The sequence below is a fragment of the Ursus maritimus genome, unplaced genomic scaffold, assembly GCF_017311325.1.
Source record: "Ursus maritimus isolate PB19 unplaced genomic scaffold, ASM1731132v1 scaffold_20, whole genome shotgun sequence".
In the NCBI taxonomy this organism is placed as follows: Eukaryota; Metazoa; Chordata; class Mammalia; order Carnivora; family Ursidae; genus Ursus; species Ursus maritimus.
In genome coordinates, this window is record NW_024424453.1 from 5,476,467 (window position 1) to 5,497,627 (window position 21,161).

The following is a 21,161-nucleotide window of genomic DNA, read 5'->3' on the forward strand; positions in this document are numbered from 1 at the left end:
AAAACACTATATACTAAGGAACTGTGGCTAATTTCTGTAGCAATTGTTTCTCAAAGGGCATCAAGAAAAATAATTATAGTGTTCCAAAGTGTTCATGTAGGCTTGTGTTAAATCTCTGAATCAGCCCTGGGTGAAAATGTTGACGAATGGAACCATTACCCAGGTTTTTCTATATATAGACATGACTACATATTGTTCATCATGTCCCCTATAAACTTGAGAAATGATTATCTCTGGAAATTAAGAATCACGACATCTCAAAAATACAAAATAGAAACAAGAAACACAACCCTTTCATAAAGGATATTTTAAAGTGACATTTAACTAAATGCTAACAATCTTACCTCTTTTTGCCAATATTTTACTTTAGAATTATGTTCAGCAATGTGACCATCTATTTGTTCAAGTTTCAACTTAATACTAAGTGCATCTTTTTGAAGAGCATGTTCATTTTCTTGAATTATTTTTAGTTCTTGAAGTAGATTACGATGTTCTTTTTGGATTTCTGGTAAGGACTCCTAAAAACCAAGAAGAACTACTATAGATATGATCTTCCCAAATGGAAAGAAAGAACAGGTATTTTTACATTACAGAGATGAAGAAATTAGCAATCTCTCCCTATGCCCCTTCCATTTAAAAAGTTTATTTACGGAAAAGTTACAGTACTCATTTTTATCATACAAATAAATGTTAATTATAGCCACAAAAGTTTTCAGCTATTGAGTGCTTACTATGCAAGGTACTGATGTCATAAATCCAAATCTTTAAATTGCTTCAAATACCATTCATTCCAATCTCCAAGGCTTACCTCTGCAGCATTTGTGTTCTGTACGACCTCTGCTGCTTTGTCCTCAATACTTTTTTGTTCTGCTGTTAAATCATCTACTTCTTTCTCAGTGTCTTTTATTTCTTTCTCTGTGCGAAAGACTGAGTCTTGTGCTTTTTTAAGATTTCTAAACAAGCAAAATGATACATTAAAAATATGCTAACATGGGATTTGTTATCCTGCTTATGAAAGTTTAAGGAGAGATTTTACTATCACAGATCTTAAAATTTATCATTTACTAAACCATCCTTGAAATGGTTTTTATGTTATACATACTTCTGGGATGTTGTATATCTTATTAAACTCTGAGTATAAATTAAACTTAGACCACGAAGCAAAATTGTCCATTGTATCATTATATTCTTGTCATTTTCTTATCTGATTGAGATTCTTAAATCTCTACACCCATGAAGTTATACCTTCAAATAAATAATACCTCCCAGTTAGGGCAACCTGTGTTTCACAAGGAGGGGAACAATGACTGTTTTTTCCCTTAATAAAAGCTACTTCTACTTTGACCAGTGTGTTTAGGCAAACTTCTGCTTCTAACAAACAAATGGCTTATTAGTGCTTTATCTACCTTTGAGCCAAAAACACCACAGTAACTTAACTAGATAAAATTATAACAAATGGATTAGTAAGATAAAAGAAAGTTACTTACATTTTGTATACATATTTAGCTTTAATTACCTAGAAACACCAATACTTTAAAAATTACTTTAAAAATAAGATCTACGAATGGTTAAGACAATGGAATAATCCAGTTAACTAAAAACTAAGTTACCAAGACAATTTTACTAAGAGGTCTAACTTTTACTTCTTATTCTCCTAGATCTAGATCTATTTAAATTAATAACCATCTAACTACTCTAAAGCCAGAGAAATAAAACAGATTTTTATGTGCATACAAGTGGGGAGTTTGCCAAGACATACCTGTTTACCACTTAAAACACACACACAAAAATGCTCATCATAAATAAATGTTTATAGGTTTCCCTTTACTAAAGCCCTATTAGATAAACAAACATGTCAGACAGGCTTAATAAGTAACAGCAGAAATGTTTAAAGAACACTATATTTAAATATAAACCCCTTTTCCAACACGGAGGCAGGAAGAAGACAGGTCAGGGCAGCATACACACTCTACCTGTCAGCAGTCTTGATTGCTACTTGGGCTTTAGTAATAGCAGAAGCACATTCATCTAACTGCTTATTTATTTTATCAAGTTTGTCTTGTTGGGCCTTGAGTTTATGGTTATTGATTTCTACGATGATATTGTGTAATCTTTTAACCTCAGCTTCTACTTTACCAGCTCTCTCAGCCACATTATCATATTCTGAAATAAAAAGAAAAAACAAACCTCAATTTGTGTTTCTAGGTTCACACACAATCACTTATTAGATATATAAATTTCTTCAGTCCTTTAACCTGATGCACACAAAAGAAATTTTAGACATCTGGGGAAAAGTATATCTCAAAAAAAACCAGAACACCCTATGTCAAAACAAATGGTATTATAACCACACAGGGTTAAATACTCTGGCTTAGCCATAGCATAACCCACATTTCTTAATGGCTTCATGCCCTCAGGCTCTTTTCAAAAATCTTTGCAACTTTTTCTCACGTACTTCCTTGACTATTGGTCTCAATGATTTTTACCCTCAGACTGTATGCCTATTAACTTGCCTGTGGTAAAACAAAAAAACCCAACAAAACTGGTTATTTTATTCTGCTAACCTTTTATTCTCCTCCCTCACACACTGTAACATAGTGGGGGAGCCAGGATGAACTGGCACTTTTCTCTGTGGCACAGAAAACTAAAAGTTACATTTCCCACATTTCCTTATATCTAGGGTTCAGACATAATTTGGCGCCATTCAACTGAAAGAATTCACATAATTTGGAAGGCATACATGTTTCTACTGGCAAGCAGTCACAGAGAAATTTGCATTTTCTTGGTGGCATTAGAAGTTCTGGTGTCCAGTCAAAAGCTCTGTGAATATTGTCAGGCACTAACTTGGACAGTGTAAATTACAGTAGGTGCAATGTGCTTCTGTTGTTGGTAGTTGCAGTGTCACCATTCCAGTTTGAGAGAGGACTTTCCAATTGTGTAAGAGGCAGTACAGATCCTCTGATTGTTCTTTAGAATACCTCTAGAAATTATTCATTGTTCAACCTAAAATTTCCTTCTTTAACTCATCCCAATGATTCTGTAAACAATCCAATGCTCTCAAACACACACATGCACTATATAAGCAAGCAAGTGGGGGTGGGGGGAGCAGAGGGAGAGGTAGAGAGAGAATCCTGAGCAGGCTCCATGCCTAGCAGGGAGCTTGATCTCATGACCCAGAGATCATGACCTGAGCCAAAATCCCAAGAGTTGGATGCTTAAACTAAGCCACCCAGGTGCCCTTCAGCTCATCTATTGAATTTAATTCCAACAACTCATTTTTTTTACATTTCTGAAATCACCACTTGGCTCCTAAAACAAAACAAACAACTTCTGCCCTTTTTTTGGTCTTCTGTAGCCCTCTTTTATCTTAAGGATATTAAATATACACTTTGAAAGTTCTATGTTACCAACACTAGTAATCCCCCCCAACCCCCGGAGCTCTGTCTGTTGAATGGTTTTGCTTACAGTGTCAATATTTTCTTAAGTCAAAATTCCACTAGGCTGCTTGCGTGCTCTGCTCACTCATGGGATAGAGCACCAGCTACTATGGGGGCTGGCACCACAACTTACACTTGGGGGCTGGGCCAGAATGTTCCTGGAAAGGTTCCAACTTTTAGAACATTTTCTTCCTTGTTTTCAAGTTATTTACCATGCATCTTTTAAAAAAAAAATATCTGTAGTAGTATGTCTATTACAAGTAGGAGGAAAAAACTGTGGCATATATAATCTAATTTTGAAGTCATTATTCTATAACCACCTTGCCCCCTTTATTCTCTAGACATTAAATGTTTTTAAAAAATTAATGTAAAATGAAATATTTAAAGATACGCTTGCAGAAATTGGTCCTTTAAACATTAACACAATCTATTGATAATACCGAGTATTTCCATAAGATTATATATATATGGCTGCTAATAAAGTCAAGGCTTCCTTTTCAAACAAGAATGAAATACAGATTCCTGAAGTCTCTGTGAAATGTTGCTATAAATGACACATACATTTTTTGCCTCTCAGTTGACAATAAGGTACCACGAAAGGAGTCACAACAAATACTGTGGGTATGTGTGGGGAAAGAGGAGCGTGGGTTAAGTCAATGTGTCCACAATAACAAAATACAGATCCAAAACAAATGCAAGGAACAAAAAATCCTATCAGATAATGCCACTTCCCTGTACATCACTCTCCAGTGGCTATTTCTCTTGGAGACCTGGCCTATGAAGCCCTACATTATCCGGACTCTTCCTTTCTTACTTTAGCAACGCTCGCTTCCTTGTGTTCCTAGAGACTCCCAGCATACTCCTGCCTCAGGGTCTTTGTACTTACTCCTCTATGATCTTAGAACGCTTTTTCCAAGTATCACATGGTTAGCACTCATACTTCTGTTGGGTCTCTGCTCAAGTATCTCTAGTAGAGGTCCATCTAACCACTGTGTCTGATTCCCATCCCCTGCCAACCCTTGTTTTATTATCACTTAGCACAATCCAATACAAAATGCAAAGTACAGCTTCCTCATCTGAAGTGTGAGATCCTTAAACAGAGGGAGTTCATTTTGTTCAATGCTCAATCACCAGCACCTAAAACAAACCTGGCCATGGCCAGTAGCAAATGCTATTTGAGTGAATATCTTAATACTAAAAATTCAGACAAAAATGCAGGACCACAAAAATAAAAAGTTAATATGGGTACTGGTGAATATCCAATGTACATATGGACATGTCTACTTAACATCTTTTACCTCTTTTTCTTTTGGAAGAAAACTGTCATTTTTGGAGCATTTGGATAATTACTACAAGTTCACCCCAACTAATTCTTTTGTTGGACAATCAGTATTGTCCTCCTGGGCTCACAAACCGAACCGTAACAGGGGTCTTTCTTGAGGATGTGACAAAAGGCTTACAGTGTTTACTGGAGTTGCTAGCTAAGATACTGTAGTCAGGAAGGGGTCTGTCATCATAACCCATCACGCCTTCCTCCCGCAATAAGATGCACATCTGTGTTTGATTGAAGCCAACATGGAACAAGCAGCAGGGCTGCTCAAGTACATAATTAGGGGATTTCAACTTCAAAGCCAATTCTGCCTATAAGCCTATGAATTCCTTTTCTTGCTTTATGATATTGGTGGAACCTCACATGTTTACATGTACACAAGAAGAAAAAGTTCTGGAAGGAAAACATGTTTTCTAAGTTTTCAAACAAAGACTTTTTCTTCATGTGTATACCACTTATTTCCTGTATGCTTTTGTTTAAGTGATACGCAAGTTTCCTAAATCTATAAAATAACTACTATATTGAACGGTAAGGACTGGGCCAAATATACAAAGTATAAAATTAAGAGCATGCGTTCTGGAATCAGACTGCCTTGGTCCTCAATTCCTTTATCACCACATGCTATACGACCTTAGGCAAAGCATATAAACCACTCTGTGCCTAAGTTTTCTTATCAGTCAAATGAAGTACTTAAAAATACTTTATAACCTTTTAAGAACGAAATAACAGAAACAATGACACAGAGCAGTGACTTGCACAGAAGTATGTGGCTGCTATTTTTATTCTATAAACTATGTTAAACATTTTAAAACATTAAAAACATATTTCTGACAATCTCAAAAAAAAAAAAAAGAGGAAGAAGAAATCATGTATAAGCTTGTATCCTAAAACATACCTGTTTTGAAAACACTAACGTTTTCTTCTAGTAATTTCTGCTTTTTTTTGTCAGGGGCTGTAGCAAGTACATTAGCTTCGAGTTCCTTAACTTGGACATTCAAATATTCTTCTTGCTCTGATAAACGCTACAGAAATGTTTTAACATTATAGGTCAATATTTTAACTTAATAGTAACATTTGACCTAAACACTTTGAATGAAATAAATATACTTAAAATCTTTAAGGAGAAAATACTAACAAGAAAGGGACAGAAAACATGAACAATTAATATTAAAACATGAAAATGGCCAACACATGAAATTTGTAATTCATCATAAAAACAAGTTAAAATGCATTTTTTGGTGCAGATTAGCAAACTTATTTTAGGGATCTAACCTAATTTAATTGGATGAGTGTATAAAGATAGACCTAAGAAGGAGAATTTACTTATTTTCAAGATTTTAAGTAATCTCTGCACCCAACCTGGGGCTTGAACTCACAACCCTGAGATCAAGAGTCTCATGCTTCACGGACTGAGCCAGCCAGGTGCACCCGACAAGGATATTTTAAACACAGCAATATTCATAACATGGAAAAGCATTTATAAATTGTGATACAAACAAAATGCTCAAATGCAGCTGCAAACAAAGTAAATTTACATTGGCTCGGAAAGAAAACCACAATTTACTAAGAAAAGTATGATTCATTAAAAATCTATGCACATATCCATATCTACCATAAACATATACACGAAGACTAAGTATATTAAAAAGTTGAAGGATATACATACAAATTAAGGGTGATAATCTTCTGGGTATTTTCTGCTAACTTTTTTGTTTTTTTAAAAGTAGGTATGCACTGCTTTTTCATAATTAAGAAGCATTTTACTTTGAAAAGAGAATGAAAATAAAGGCTCACATAGATGTTAAGGGAAGACTTCATGGAGTATAAATGGAAACCAAGAACACCTGCGGTTAGAACAAAACTGCAACAGGGCATTTATCCATTATTACTCAGGGAAATGAAATCAAGACACAGGACTTCCATCTAGAGACCCACTCTCCTCCCTCATATTCTAAAATTATAAGCAAACAACAAAATGCTTCTGCCAAATGCTACTGAATTTCAACAGTTTTAGCTAATACGGACAAGAGTACCTGGATGCTTGCAGTAAATTTTTCTAGCGTATTCCTCATTTCTCGTTCATCATGCCTTAACTTAACTACCGCTTCTTCCACTTGTACTTTCTGTTCCTGGATTTGCACTGCTTTTTTAGAGTCTCTCTCCAACTGCGATTCCATTCTGTTTACCTACAAAGAATACCAGTGAAATAAGTTTACTCCAAGAGTTATTTCAGATTAGTAGCCAAATCAACCTATGAAGACAACCAAACTTCTGATTTTAAAGACTAGAATAAAACCAAAAACCCAGTTCCGATTCCCAATCCTAAAGCTTAGGAGGTGGTCAAACTAATTTCTGTATCACAGAATCAGATGGGAAGATAATTTTAAGTGCTGTATAGTTAGTTACCTATTACACCATGAAAATGTTTAAGTGGAAGGATAGCAACTATTTCAAAATATGGGGGGAAAAAAAAATCAAGGTATACCTCTTCGGAAAAAGTTCGGTATCCAGGACATCGAAGTATGTTTTTAAGGAATAAAAAAGTATAGTGTTCCGAGGGGATGAAGGAACAGTTTTTTCTAGACATTTTGACCTTCTCATATACTTGTGGTCATGTTAAACATTTTGAAATAAAATTTGGAAATATGCATCAGAAGTCTCTGCTATACTTAAATTATTTTGAAATAGAAAAAGCAATTACGTACTGCAGCAATAACTGTATGTGGAAAAAAAGCCATTAAATGTCAAATAATTATTGAGTGGTTAAATTATGAAATATCCATATGATCCAAATGTAATACTAGAAAGATACATATGTTGAGCATATACTTTCTAATTAACATGTTTTATTTTTACAGCTTTAAAGGTTTTATGTTAAAAAATATTCCCACAGCTTATGTCATTTATACAAAATTTGATCTGTTAACTTAAAATTTGAGTACACTTAGGCTGAATTTTATAGTATATATGTTACACATTAAAAAAAAGCTGTGACGATGATTTTATATATGCTGACCTCTTCTTCCGAGATTTCAACAACAACTGATGAACCCATCCTTCCTTTCATTACTTTGCTTCCACCACCAGTCATTGTACCTACAGAACAGAAGTCAGACTTAGTTGTCTCCCCCAACAAGATTAAATAAACTCAATGGCAGGAAAAAAAATATTACCTGACTGTTCTATGATTTGCCCCTGTAATGTCACCACTCTCCATCTTCTATCTCTTTGATACGCTACTCTTGTGGCTTGATCTAAGTTGTCAGCAACTAAGGTATCCCGTAAAGCAAAGTAAAAAGCTTGGCGAATTTTCTCATCTTTTACTTTTACTAAATCAAATAAACGAGGAGTATTTTCAGGAGTTTGAATTTTGGTCATTTTATTCGCCCATACTGTCATCTAAAAGTTTAAAAAAAAAGAAAAATAATATTTCTTTCAGGTATCATTTATGTAAGATACATACATGTGTATCATGTAAGAACATGTATACAAGGTTCTGAATATCTGCATAATTGATTATTTTACTATTAGAAAAGTTACAGTAAAATTCTATTCACAGATGATGTCTTATATAAAATCTTAGGGAATACACACACAAAACTATTAAACCTAAGATTTCAGCCTAAAGCTGTAGGATACAAGATCAATATATAAAAATTAATTATATTTCTATAGACCAGTAATGAATAACCTAAAAATGAGATTAAAAAATTCCAATTATAATGATAATCATATTAAAAGAGACAGAAAACCTCCAAAACAGGAATTTAACAAAAGAAACACAAAAACTGTAAAGGCTATAAAATACTATAGTATGGATTTGGACCTAAATAAATAGAACACATTCCCACTTCATGGACTGTTAAGGCTTAAAATTATTAAGACGGCAATACTACACAAATTCATCTACAGATTCAATGCAACCTGCATTAAAAATCCCAGTTACCTCTCCCCCACCCCCGAAATTGACCAGCTGATCTTAAAATGCATATGGAAATTACAGGGACTCAGAATAGCCAAAAACAATCTTGATATCAACAAAATTTGGGGTGCCTGGGTGGCTCAGTCGGTTAAGCATCCGACTCTTGATCTCAGGGTTGAGTTCTAGTCCCGCATTGGGCTCCACGCTAGAGGTGGAGCCTACTTAAGAAAGAAACAAAGGAACAAAATTAGAGGACTACTGATTGCAAACCTTTTTACAAAGCTAAAGTAATTAAGACAGTATGGTACTAATGCAAGGACAGACATACAGATAAATGAAGAATACAGAAATAAACCCTTACACTTATGGTCAGTTGATTTTTGACAAGGATGCCAAGAAAATTCAATGAGGAAAGAACAGTCTTTCCAACAAATTGTGCTGGAACAACTGGACATCCACATGCAAGAACAGAGTTAGACCCTTTACACTGTATTATAAAATTAACATGGATTAAAAACCTAAATGTAAAAACTAAAGCTACAAAACTCTTAGAAGAAAAAAGAAGGTCAACCACCATGGCCTTGGATTATGTAGTAGTTTCTTATATATGACACACAAAACATAAGAAACCAAATTAAAAAAAATGTTGACTTTAGACAACCCACAGAATGGGAGAAAACAATTGCAAATCATATGTCTGACAAGAGATTTGCACCCAAAATACATAAAAAAATTCTTACAATATGACAAACCAATAAACGAATGGGCAAAGGATTTTAATAGTTCTCCAAAGAAGATAAATGGCCAATAAGCACATGAAAAAATATTCAACATTAGTAATCAGGAAATGCAAATCAAAACCACAACGAGAGGGGTGCCTGGGTGGCACAGTCAGTTTAAGTGTTCAATTCTTGATCTCAGCTCAGGTTTTGATCTCAGGGTCGGAAGTTCAAGCCCCATGTTTGAACTTCACGTAGGGTGTAAGGACTATTAAATAAACTGAAAGCTTTATACATTATGGGTAGGACATGGTACAGCAACAGTGGGAAAGTTTGTCAGTTCTTCAAAAAGTTAAACAGTTAACAGGTGACCCAGCAATTCTAATCCTAGGTATTAACCAAAGAGAGCTGAAAACATGGGTCTGCACACAAATCTGCATATGAACGTTCATAGGAGCATTACCCACATAGCCAAAACATGGAAACAACACAAATGTTCATCACTGAAGAATGGATAAACTAAATGTGGTACATCCACACAATGGAACAGTTTGGAAATAAAAAGAATGAACTGCTGATATATGTAAATTTTGAAAACCTTAACTAAGCCACACACAAAAACCTATGTATTGAATGATTTCATTTATACAAAATGTCCAGAACAGGTAAATAATAATAATAATAAAAAAGTAGATTATAAGTTGTGGGAGATAGGTAGTAACTGTGAATGAGTAAGAGATTTCTTTTTGGGGTGATGAAAATATTCTGGAATTAGTGGTCATGGCTTAACAACCTTATAAATATACTAAACCCAACCGAACTCTATACTTTAAAATGGCGAATTTTATGGTATGTGAATTCTATCTCCATAAAGGTTTTTGGTTTTGTTCTTTTAAAAATAGTTATTGTTGATGGAAGTTAAAAACAGCTACTAGTCACTCTAATACTGGAAATGGATATTCCTTTAGGGGAGGCATAACATGGTTTTTTCCTACAACTATATGACCCCAGGACCTAAAAGAATCCTCAAAACATATCAGGTGTTCACTAAATAACTATATAGAAAAAAAGCTAGGATTCAAAATCAAAAAGCAATCTGGCACTTTAAATTATAGGTAATTACAGGTAGATTGCGAATACCCACCTTATCCAAACCTATAAAGGTTGCAACTCCAATATTCTGTCTTTTAAGGAAGTTCACACAATCTTGGGCTGTATCAATAGAATCAACAACAATGTAGTCTAATGCATGACAACAGGATGAAATAGCAACATCATATTTTTCATCAATTGCTCCTAAATCCCCCTAATGATTAAGAGGAAGGGAAAAAAAAAATCAATGCATAATCAGTAAGAAATAGGCACAGGATCATTTCATTACAATTTCTACAGATTTTTCATTACTTTTACTTGAAAAACTATACTTATGCATGGTTTAAAAAATACAAAAAGGGTACACAATGAAAAATATGTGTCCTCTCACTCAACCTTCCCCTTCTGCAAAGGCAATTATGACTAGTTTTTAACATACCTTTAGAAAAAAATGTATAGATATGTAGAATTTGAATTTTTAATGAGAGCACAAAATGAAAGAACTGTTTGTTGCATGAAAATGTTAAGATTTTAAAATCTTTCAACCTTAAAAGTACTATAGCATAAACAAATTCTAAAATAAAATTTTTATTATTGAAAGCCAGCTAAGATTATGTAAGTCCTGATAAAACACATTTCCCTACTTATCCATGAATTAGCCAGGAAGCAGCATCCACAGACTAGCTTCATATTTCCATGAGAGCAGAAGAACAGAATCACATTACCTCCCAAGAAAATAAGGTAGAAGTCACCTGACATGAAGACATGGAAGCAACTATGCTGGGTAATTTTCATTTGCCCTTATGAATCATTTTCTTCTGCTTCCTTCTCTGGAAGGCTGACTCAGGAATACACAAATCGGCTCCCTTGGTTCTCTAGCTTTAGAGAATGTGAGGTATCAGCTAGAGATGGCACGGTAAAGATGAATGGGGCTGATGTATTTTCCCCCATATCCTTCTGGCCAGCCTCTAAGCCATGGCTACAGTTCCCATTCCCTCTCTAAGTACAGGGGCAGTAATGGCCTCCACTACTGCTAGTCTTGGGTTTCTATATTATCCTTTGTTGATTTCTCTACATTCTAGCCACAACCTTCAGTATAATGGTATAAAACAATTTATCACATTCTTAATTTTTTAAAAAAAGAATAAAATGATTTTGATAAATTTCCTTATCACAACTAGCTAGTTTTTTTCTTGGTATGAAAATGACAGTTATCTGAAACTAAAAAAGAAAAAAACTTTCTTTTAATATGAGATAACCCATACCACAAAGAATTTTATCATGCTTGAAGAGCAAAGTGTTTAAAAATGAATGTCTTTTAAAACTAAACTAAAAGTCATTTCATGTACAGTAACTTAGTATTACAGTTAAGTCAAAGGAAGAAAATTATTTACAATGTCTTTCTTAAGAAAAATATATAGTCATTTCCAAATAAATCTACTTTACCAATCTTCCATATATTCCTGGAATCCTGCCAGATTTTTTTTCTTGAATTATTGCATCAAGGACTTTCCCCCTACTTCGATTCATTGCTAAGGAACTCTTTGCTTCTTCAACTTTTTGGAAAAGATCATGAACCAAACTTTTTAATTTTATTTCTTCTTGTGTAAGTTTTTGAAGTTCTTTTTCTTTCTAAAAGCGTAAAGTGAAGAGAATGAATCCCAGAAGCATATGCCCAGCCATAGCATAGAATTAGTTGCAATGCCTCATAAAAAAAGGAAACACCAATAATCAACACTTGAACCAGAACTAAACTTCTATCTTGCAACTGTTGGGTCTGGGTTTGAAAATATGGATGAGTTTTCTATTTTAAAGGACATAAATTATTTGGGTCAATAATAAGGAATATTAAGTGCAGTATGGTTCTAGCAATACACTGATTAATAGAATGAGTTGAGCTATGGCTGTGGAAATCCCAGTTTGTGGGGGCGGCGGCGGGACAGAGGGAGGGAATCTTCAAGCAGACTCCCTGCTAGTGTGGATCTCCCCCTCCCATTCGGGGCTCCGTCTCATGACCCATGAGATCACAACCGGAGCTGAAACCAAGAGTTGGATGCTCAACCGCCTGAGCCACCCAAGCACCCCCAAAACGCACAGCTTTGAAATGAAAGGGAACATGGTAAGTGACTAGTACTGCTGCTATACAAACATGTCCGGCTGCCAACAAGAGGAACCATACATATGTACACAAAACCCCAAACTCTCAGTTTCTCAATCTCTCTCTTTTTTAAAGATTTTATTTATTTGACAGAGAGACAGCCAGCAAGAGAGGGAACACAAGCAGGGGGAGTGGGAGAGGAAGAAGCAGGCTCCCAGTGGAGCAGGGAGCCTGATGCGGGGCTCGATCCCACGACTCCGGAATCACGCCCTGAGCAGAAGGCAGATGCTTAACTACTGGGCCATCCAGGCACCCCAATCAGTTTCTCAATCTCTTAAGTTAGAGCAGTCACTTTTTTCCTGACATTCTCCCTATCTCCTGGCTTTAAATGATTACCTATATTACCAGTCACAGTATCAAGTAAAAACTCAAGTTACAAATAGAATTTATCCCCAAACAAACTGAATCACCAAAAAGATAGAAGTGGTCACTGGATATAATTTAAGTTTACATTTAAATTCTAATTGGTCATGAAATTCCCTGATGACCAAATAGCGTACATTTACTAAAATGAAAAAAGACTTTATTTTTAGTATAATTTGTCTTCAAACAGCATTTTCTATTGCCATCTTACCCAATGAGGCTCTGGAGATTAAAGTTGTGAAATTCCTTAGAGACCTAATTCACTCAAGGATAAGGAGGGGAACCTAATGGGCTAAGTTAGGTATCTTGATTAGTTTAAAACAGTATGCAGTCCCAACAACAAAAAACTATATCCTTAAGTTTAAAATCAGAAAAAAATATACTTAGATGGTTTGTATATTCATTCTTACATATATATTTAGGTTTTTAATTTACCCCTGCATAAGTTGTCTACGCCTGGACTTAGGGAAACACAAACTTTGTTTTGTTCAAATTATTTCTGTGGGAAATAATGGTGGTAGTAGCAGTGTTATTTACTGTTTGACATTTCTGGGGGGAATACAGTTCCTTGCCAGTGTCAATTCATATTATACTGAAATACTAACTTCTTTTGCGGAAGATTACACTAAATGAAAAACATAATACTAAATATACCCGTCACTTCAGAAGTTTGAATTAGAAAAAAATACATATTTAAATATATAAATTGATAACAAGGGTTGATACACAATATTTCAGATGAAATACAGAAGCAAAGATTTACCTCCTTTAATTCCAGTTCAGATTGAGGGAGTTTTGCTTCTATTTCCCTGATTGCAGCTTTCCTCTCTTTGAGAGTCTCAGAAGCTGCAATTAGAGCTTCCTTGGCCTTACTTAATTGAGACACCGCAGTATTATGACGACTGAGATAGATATCAAGTTCTGATTGGGCTACATCCATCTTTGAACGCGCTTCATTTACTGATTTGCTAAAACCCATAAGTTCTTTCTCTCGACTCTGTTAAAATATGATGGACTCCATTAATTCTGAAATACATTTTCAAACCTAAGCTGAAACGGAAACCATACATGTTGAATTAAACTTTAGAGATTCTACAAACATAATACATAAAAATAAGTAATTCTTACAATTTGAATTGGACTAGTAGTTTTCGCTTAGTTGCCAATGTTCACCATACATAGTCTCTTCTCAACTAATTTCACAAGAGCTTAATGAACTAGACATAAATATGCTCATTTTGGAGATTAAAACAACAAAAAAGAGTCGTTCAAAGAAGAAAAATTTGAGTCTAACCTCTAGATCCGTGGTCTTTCTACATTACTTCACCTGAAATGGTAAGGTATAAGGGCTATTCAGCAGAAAGTTTCCTCAAGTATATTTATGTTGAGGATCATTGTAAATTTTAGAGTTAAGGCCAGGTAATTGTCAGCACTAGTTATTATTTGACAACTGAACAGAAATTATGGGCTACTATAATTGACTGTGTAGAAAGGATCTCTGTATTAGAAAAATGGCATGTGAAAGGCCCTTACAAAAGCTCAATCCTTTCCTTTCACACAAGAGAATAGGCCCAGGACCAGAGGTTATGTGCAAGTCATCAGATCATCAGTTTAAATGTTTGATGGTGAAAATCATGAACACTAACATACACACACACTGCTCATGATGTTCTAGGCCTATTCTGAATGTTATGTATGAATTCCTTAATATAACAATCTCATGAGGTAAATACCATCATCTCGCTCATTTTGAGGAAAATGAGGTCAGTTTAAATAACTTGCTCCAAGTCATGCAATCACTCTTAAGTGGTAGAACCTCTGTTTCCAGATATTATATTATGCTGAGGAACTTGGATGTATGTCCTGGCTTTGTCATTAACCCAGGGTGCCAAGACACACAGATGTACTCAATATGCGTTAGATGAGCAAATGTGAAGATCTGTATCCATAAAGTATTATATCATGAAAGCTACTGCATTAACTATTGCCATTTTATCACATGGGCATCCTACTTGTAAAGTTTTTAGTGTGGCATTAGAACATGCCCCTATTCCAAAACAGAGTCTACTAAATCTGTAACTTAAAAAAACACAAAACCCAAGAAAACTTTCCTGAGGTATACACAGTTTGTACAGAGGCCTGTAACTTATGTATGTAAGCCTTACATAATTTACTTATATAACATAAGTCAATTCAATTACCATTATAATTTCTACTCAATATACTCGGTTTTGTCAAAGGCTGTGGTGAATATAAACAAGGATAGCTAACCTTTGTGCTTTACACTCTTGCTGGGCAGATAAGACGTATCAATATGACCACCTCATACTCGTGTTTTATTAATGAACTGCTAAAATAGCTAACGTTTATTATTTCTAGGCACTTTATGTAAGAATATGTACATTTTATTTTCAGAAAGATTCACAAGATGGTTAATATTTTCTTCCATTTTGAGAAGAGGACTTGGAGATAAAAACAACCCACACAAGATCAGAGATAATAAATGACTGATGTAGGATTTCAACCAAGAACTGACTCAAGAGCCATGGTTTTAAACTATTACACAAGTGCTACAAGAGAAAAGAAAGGTAGATATCAACCTGTGGTTAGTGTGGTTCCATGATTTTATCAGTGTTGATTAAATTATTTTCTTGGTAACTTAAAAGAACATGAAGACTATTTGATGTAATCAACAGACTTAAAAAATGACATATATAACAAAGTATTTGACATGACACATTTCTTGCCATCACTATAAATTCTCATTTAGTTAACTTTTTTAAAAATGGGAAAGTAGAAAACAAAAAGGGGAAACAGTCTAGGCTATTTTTAGGAACACTAGATATTAGCAGTCCAAAATTCTTCCAGCAGTTCAGTTTTTACTATTACTAAGCAAAACATTCTTTAAGCCAAAAAAAAAAAAAAAAAAAAAAAAAGTCACCAAAATAAACACCAATTGATAAAGAATCTTACTTCTTTTTCTTTCTGAAGCCCTTGTGTTTCCTGTTTAAGGCTATCCATAACTTCTTTTAATTTTTGTTCTTCTTTCTCTTTTTCCTTCTCAAGGTCACTGTTTTGAGTTGTTCTCTCAGTTATGATCTTCTCACTCTTGGCAGGTATACTTTTAAATTCTTCAACCTAAGATTGTGAAATAAACTTATACAAGCATATGCATTTAGACAATCCCGTATCATCAATATTCGACTTATTTAAAGCTGTTTCTCAGCATCCTCTGAGTTTTTGTGGTTTCCTTTGTAAATCAGACTTGAATTAGCTGGCTTTAGCAAATACTTCAACCATTTATGCATTTCTGTACTCTAAGTTTAATAGAAAAGCTAATTCTGTGAATTCCTCATTTGTTAAGGAAGAAAATCTCCTCCCTAGCTGGCCATCAGGTCTTTCTTCCTTTCTGCTCCATCTTCAGTCTGTAACTACTCTTCTTCACTGATTAATACTCTCTGACTAGATGGAATTTCCTAGACTGTCCTTCATGGGATACTGCAACTTACCACAGATTATTTTTATATCCCCTGGCCTCCCTGAAATCCTAAAATCTTTCATGTCACTCTTCCAAAGTCACCACGTAGGACTAATACCTTATTCTATTAATACTTTTTGGTAATAACCACTTATTGACATTTGATGCCTAAAAGCCAATAGTTCTGTAAGTTACAATTGGCTTAGTCCGTCCAATTTAAGGGTTACTTTCAAATCCATGTTATTTTGTTTATCCTGATAACCTAGTAGGAGAGTTCAATATTTCCCAAAATGATGAGCCTCAAACACTGATTCACACAAGATTTATTCCCATACTGAGCAGAAAGTATTTTATAAACAAATGCATTTGGAAAAATACAGTGAAAGACTCCCAACTGATTATTAGCGACTCCTAGGAAATTAGGCATTCTCGTCCAAACTTCGTTTTTAAAGCCTCAGAATAGCTAATCAGCTCCTTGCAGATCCTGAGCCTTCCCTTCCATACTTTCCAAGAGGGAACTCCTACTCTGATACTCTTCGATTTTTGTAGGAGGCAGGTAATATTTTTTTAAAAAGTCTAAAACACATAGCCAAAGACGTCTCTTTAAACCATTACCTTAAGAAAAGAAGAACTATTTTGTTGATCAAATAGAACGGCTAATTTGGTAAATATTTCCCTAAAAATATATACCACAGAAAAATAAGCTCTAAAACTCAAAGCCAATGAATGCTGAGATTTACCTTTGAAGAAAGAAATCACATTCAGAGATAAATCCTGAAACACTTAATATTCAGAATCCTATCTCATTTTCTTAAAAAATAAGGGACTGGCACACCCATGAAAAATAATGAAAATTAGATCTGATATTCAGATTCTTCTGAAACCTACCTTTTCTTTATCTTTTTGAAGTTGCTTCTCCAGTTTTTTGGCTTTACTTGAAGCATGTTTTAATTTTTCCCGAACTTGAACATCTTCCAAATCTAGTTGTGTAAATTTTTCTCTGTTTTCCTCAATAAATTTTGTAATTTTATTCAGTTTCCTAGCAAAGAAAGAGAATCATGTCACTATTTTGGATATTCATTTAAAGCCACGTTATATGCTCTGCCTGGGACACTGCTGCTGTAAACATGTCCAAACTCTTATGAGGAAGCGGAAGATGCTACAGCTATCCATTTTCAAACTGATATGCACCTCCCACTAAATTTGAGGGAGCCATTAAGATGTGATTATGAGGGCTGCTTTGCCCTTCTAAGCTAGATAGGAAATACTACATTTTCCAGTGACTATAATGCAAGGTATAGAAAGAGTTTACCATAAATTTAGGTAAAACTCACTTTAAAGGAAAAAAAAAAAATCACATAGGTAAGAGATATTGGTGTCACCGAACACTGACAGAGAAAGAGAAAGGTCATGATAAAACTTGAAAAAAAAAAATCTGGAGTAACCTAATTCTACCTCAATTAGATTTGTGGATTGTTTATTCTTAAGACAACTAACCTGTCAGGTTAAATGCTTATTTTTGCTGTGAGGTTTTATGCTATTGTGTTCTGCCACTAGGGGACAGCATCCTCTGCTATTTTCAGACCAGTGTTGGACATTCAATTTGTAATAATCAACTGGATGCAGGGCAATTAAGTTTATTTTGTTTGGAAAAGGAAACTATTTTATATGCCGGCAAAAGCATTACACTTATGTGCTGGCACTAAGTTTATATATAAACACACACACATAAAAACATGAACTCAACCCAAATACTTTTAATACTTTCCAAAAGATTATTACTTCTCTGCATCCTTTACAGCTTTATTCTTAGCTTTCATTTCATTTGACAGTATACTGCTCTTCTCATTAATTTCTTTGGTATCTTCATGAATTTTTTCCTTTTGAGTTTCCATTTCAGCAATTCGTTTCTGTAGATCATAACTAGAAAGAAAAAAAAAAATCAGAGATCCTAAAATGCTATTTCTAAAGTTGTGCAATAACTTCTGGTGAAACGAGCTGTTTCCAAAGTATTCTTAAAAAAAAAAAAAAAAAGATTTTATTTATTTGAGGGAAAGAGAGACAGAGGCACATGAGGCGGGGGCGGGGCAGAGGGAGAAGCAGACTCCCCACCGAGCAGGGAGCCTGATGTGGGCCTCCATCCCAGGACCCCGGGATCATGACCTGAGCCGAAGGGAGATGCTTAACCGACTCAGCCACCGACTCAGCACTGAAGGAACTGTTTCTGAAGTATTCTTAACTGCAGTCAATTTACAATTACCTAGGGGCATGGGGGGAGAGACAGAGAACGCTGCAGCATAGACCTAATTCAGGGTCAAAGCTAGAATTAGGAACAAAATAGGTTCCATAAATTAGGTCGGCTATTACAGGAATTATAAAGAATACATACGTAGAATTATTATGTTAACAAACACTTGTGAACCCACCTCCTAACTTAAAGTAGAATATTTAAAAGTCAACTTTGAGGACTTCAGGGAAAGGTGGGAGAGTAGGAAGATCCTAAGTTCACCTCAACCTAAGGATATAACTAGATAATACCCACATCAGTACAAACCCAGAAAATGATGAAGACTGGCATCATGTAAAGAAGAGGCCTGCCACACTAAAGATGGGGTAGGAAAGGTGGAGATGTGGTTGGGACTAAAGGGACCCACGGGACTGTCCTTGGGAGGGAGGGGTGCTGGGAGCATGAAAAAGGGAGAGAAACAGATCCTCACATCAAGAATCCCAGGCATGGGAAGAGGAATCCCCATAACATTTGGCTTTGAACACTAGGGGAGCCTAATTTTGATAGAGTTCTGATAATCAGTGGGGTGTCACACCTGGGACTTTCAATATCAGCAGGCAGAGAGGGGAGGGTGAGAGGACATGGACACCTGACCCTTAAAGAGATAGCGTAACAAAAAGCTGCATGGAGATACAGCACAGAAGCAGCAGTTTGAAAAACTGGGGTATATGCGAAAGAAATTTATGTACTAATCTCAGAGCATGTGCTGGAGGGGAAGACACCTTTAGGAGACTTTTCCAGGAACAAAGAAGCTAGTGGGAGCCATTTCCCTCCTATCTCCCAGCCTAGATACAGGGATACCTGTGTGAACCAGTGCAATGCCAACACTCTCCACCTATCTTGCTAAGAGCTTGCCCCCCCGCCCCAATTCTCTTGCAGTCCTGTCCCTTCCGATATGCCTTTGGCCAGAGCCCATCCAAAGTGGTGCCACAAGCCTGGCAACATGCATGCAGCACAGACAGGAGCCAGCACCACTCCAAAGTGACCTGCCCTGGGGAGAGAGGAAGATAACTACACACACCAGTCTGACTAAACTCCAGCAGTGGCCTGGGAGCAGAAATCTGGTCTAGCTGCAGGCCCTGCCTACCAATGAAAGCTTCTCAAGGGACAACAGGGAAAGAGTTTGGTGCTACTGTATCTCTGGCAAATGGCTAGTCTGATTCAACTCAAGCCCAAAGTGGCCCCAGATTGGCTAACAACACAGGGAACAAACCTTGCCCAAAAGGCAGAGAGAACCGTTGCAGACGACTGGACTGAAGGCAAATGCGGCTTAACCACATCAGTGGGGCACATGCAACACACGTAACAGACACCCCTGTAGTGTCAAGTTCTGTGAACAGGGGACATTGCATTGCAGGACACTACAGGACCTCTTCTTCATAAAGCCACTACTTTCAAGAGCAGTAGACATAGCTGATTTTCCTAACACATAGAAAAACACAGAGTTGGACAAAAATGAGAAAACACAGGAATATGTCCCAAATGAAAGAAAAGGACAAAATCGCAAGAGAGCTAACAAAACAGAGATAAGCAATATGCCTGAAAGAGAACTTAAAGTAATGGTCATAAAGATCCTAACTGGACTTGAGAAAAAGTGGAAGATCTCATTGAGACACTCAGCAAAGAAACAAAAAACATTAAAAAAGCACCAACCAGAGACGAAGAACTCAACAACTCAAATTAAAAGTACACTAGAAGAAATAAATAAAACAGAAGAAACAGAAGAATGGATCAGTGACCTGAAGGACAGAGTAATGGAAAGCAATCAAGCTGAAAAGGAGAAAAAAAAATCATAAAAAATGAAGAGAGGGAACTCAGCAACACCATCAAGTGCAGTAACATTTGCATTACAGGGATCTCAGGAGAAGAGAAATGGGGGCAGAAATTTTATTTGAAGAAATAATGCTGAAAACTTCCCAAATCTGGGGAAGGAAACTGAAAAATAGAATTACTATATGATCTAGTAATTCCACTGCTGGAATTTATCCAAAGTGTATGAAAACACTAATTCGTAAAGATATATGCACCCCAATGTTTACTGCAGCATTATTTACAATAGCCAAACTATGGAAATAGCCCAAGTGTCCATCAATAGATGAACGGATAAAGAAGATGTGGTATGGGATGCCTAGGTGGCTCAGTCAGTTAAATGTCTGCCTTGGGCTCAGATCATGATCCCAGGGTCCTGGGATTGAGCCTGGTGTTGGGCTCCCTGTGGGTGGTGGGGTGGGTGGAAAGTCTGCTCCTCCCTCTCCCTCTGCTCTTCCCCCTGCACGTGCTCTCTCAAATACATAAACTCTTAAAAAAAAAAAAAAAAAGATGTGGTATATATACACACAATGGAATATCACTCAGCCATAAGAAGAAATCTTGCC

At 35.8% G+C, this 21,161-nt stretch overlaps 1 protein-coding gene across 4 annotated transcripts in view; it reads right to left on the reverse strand.

The window, feature by feature from the left end:
• SMC4 (structural maintenance of chromosomes 4) overlaps nucleotides 1–21,161 on the reverse strand; it is a 36,331-nt gene that overhangs the window by 2,226 nt on the left and 12,944 nt on the right. For all 4 annotated transcript variants that reach the window (XM_040636624.1, XM_040636625.1, XM_040636621.1 and 1 more), the window contains 13 exons: nucleotides 18,282–18,422; nucleotides 17,388–17,538; nucleotides 15,995–16,159; nucleotides 13,785–14,018; nucleotides 11,947–12,132; nucleotides 10,553–10,714; nucleotides 7,941–8,166; nucleotides 7,784–7,863; nucleotides 6,801–6,953; nucleotides 5,663–5,789; nucleotides 1,974–2,163; nucleotides 809–953; nucleotides 345–518 (listed from right to left, as the gene is read on the reverse strand). In XM_040636624.1, coding sequence (XP_040492558.1) covers nucleotides 345–518; nucleotides 809–953; nucleotides 1,974–2,163; nucleotides 5,663–5,789; nucleotides 6,801–6,953; nucleotides 7,784–7,863; nucleotides 7,941–8,166; nucleotides 10,553–10,714; nucleotides 11,947–12,132; nucleotides 13,785–14,018; nucleotides 15,995–16,159; nucleotides 17,388–17,538; nucleotides 18,282–18,422 — 2,134 coding nt within the window. The remainder of the gene's footprint in view (nucleotides 1–344; nucleotides 519–808; nucleotides 954–1,973; nucleotides 2,164–5,662; nucleotides 5,790–6,800; nucleotides 6,954–7,783; nucleotides 7,864–7,940; nucleotides 8,167–10,552; nucleotides 10,715–11,946; nucleotides 12,133–13,784; nucleotides 14,019–15,994; nucleotides 16,160–17,387; nucleotides 17,539–18,281; nucleotides 18,423–21,161) is intronic.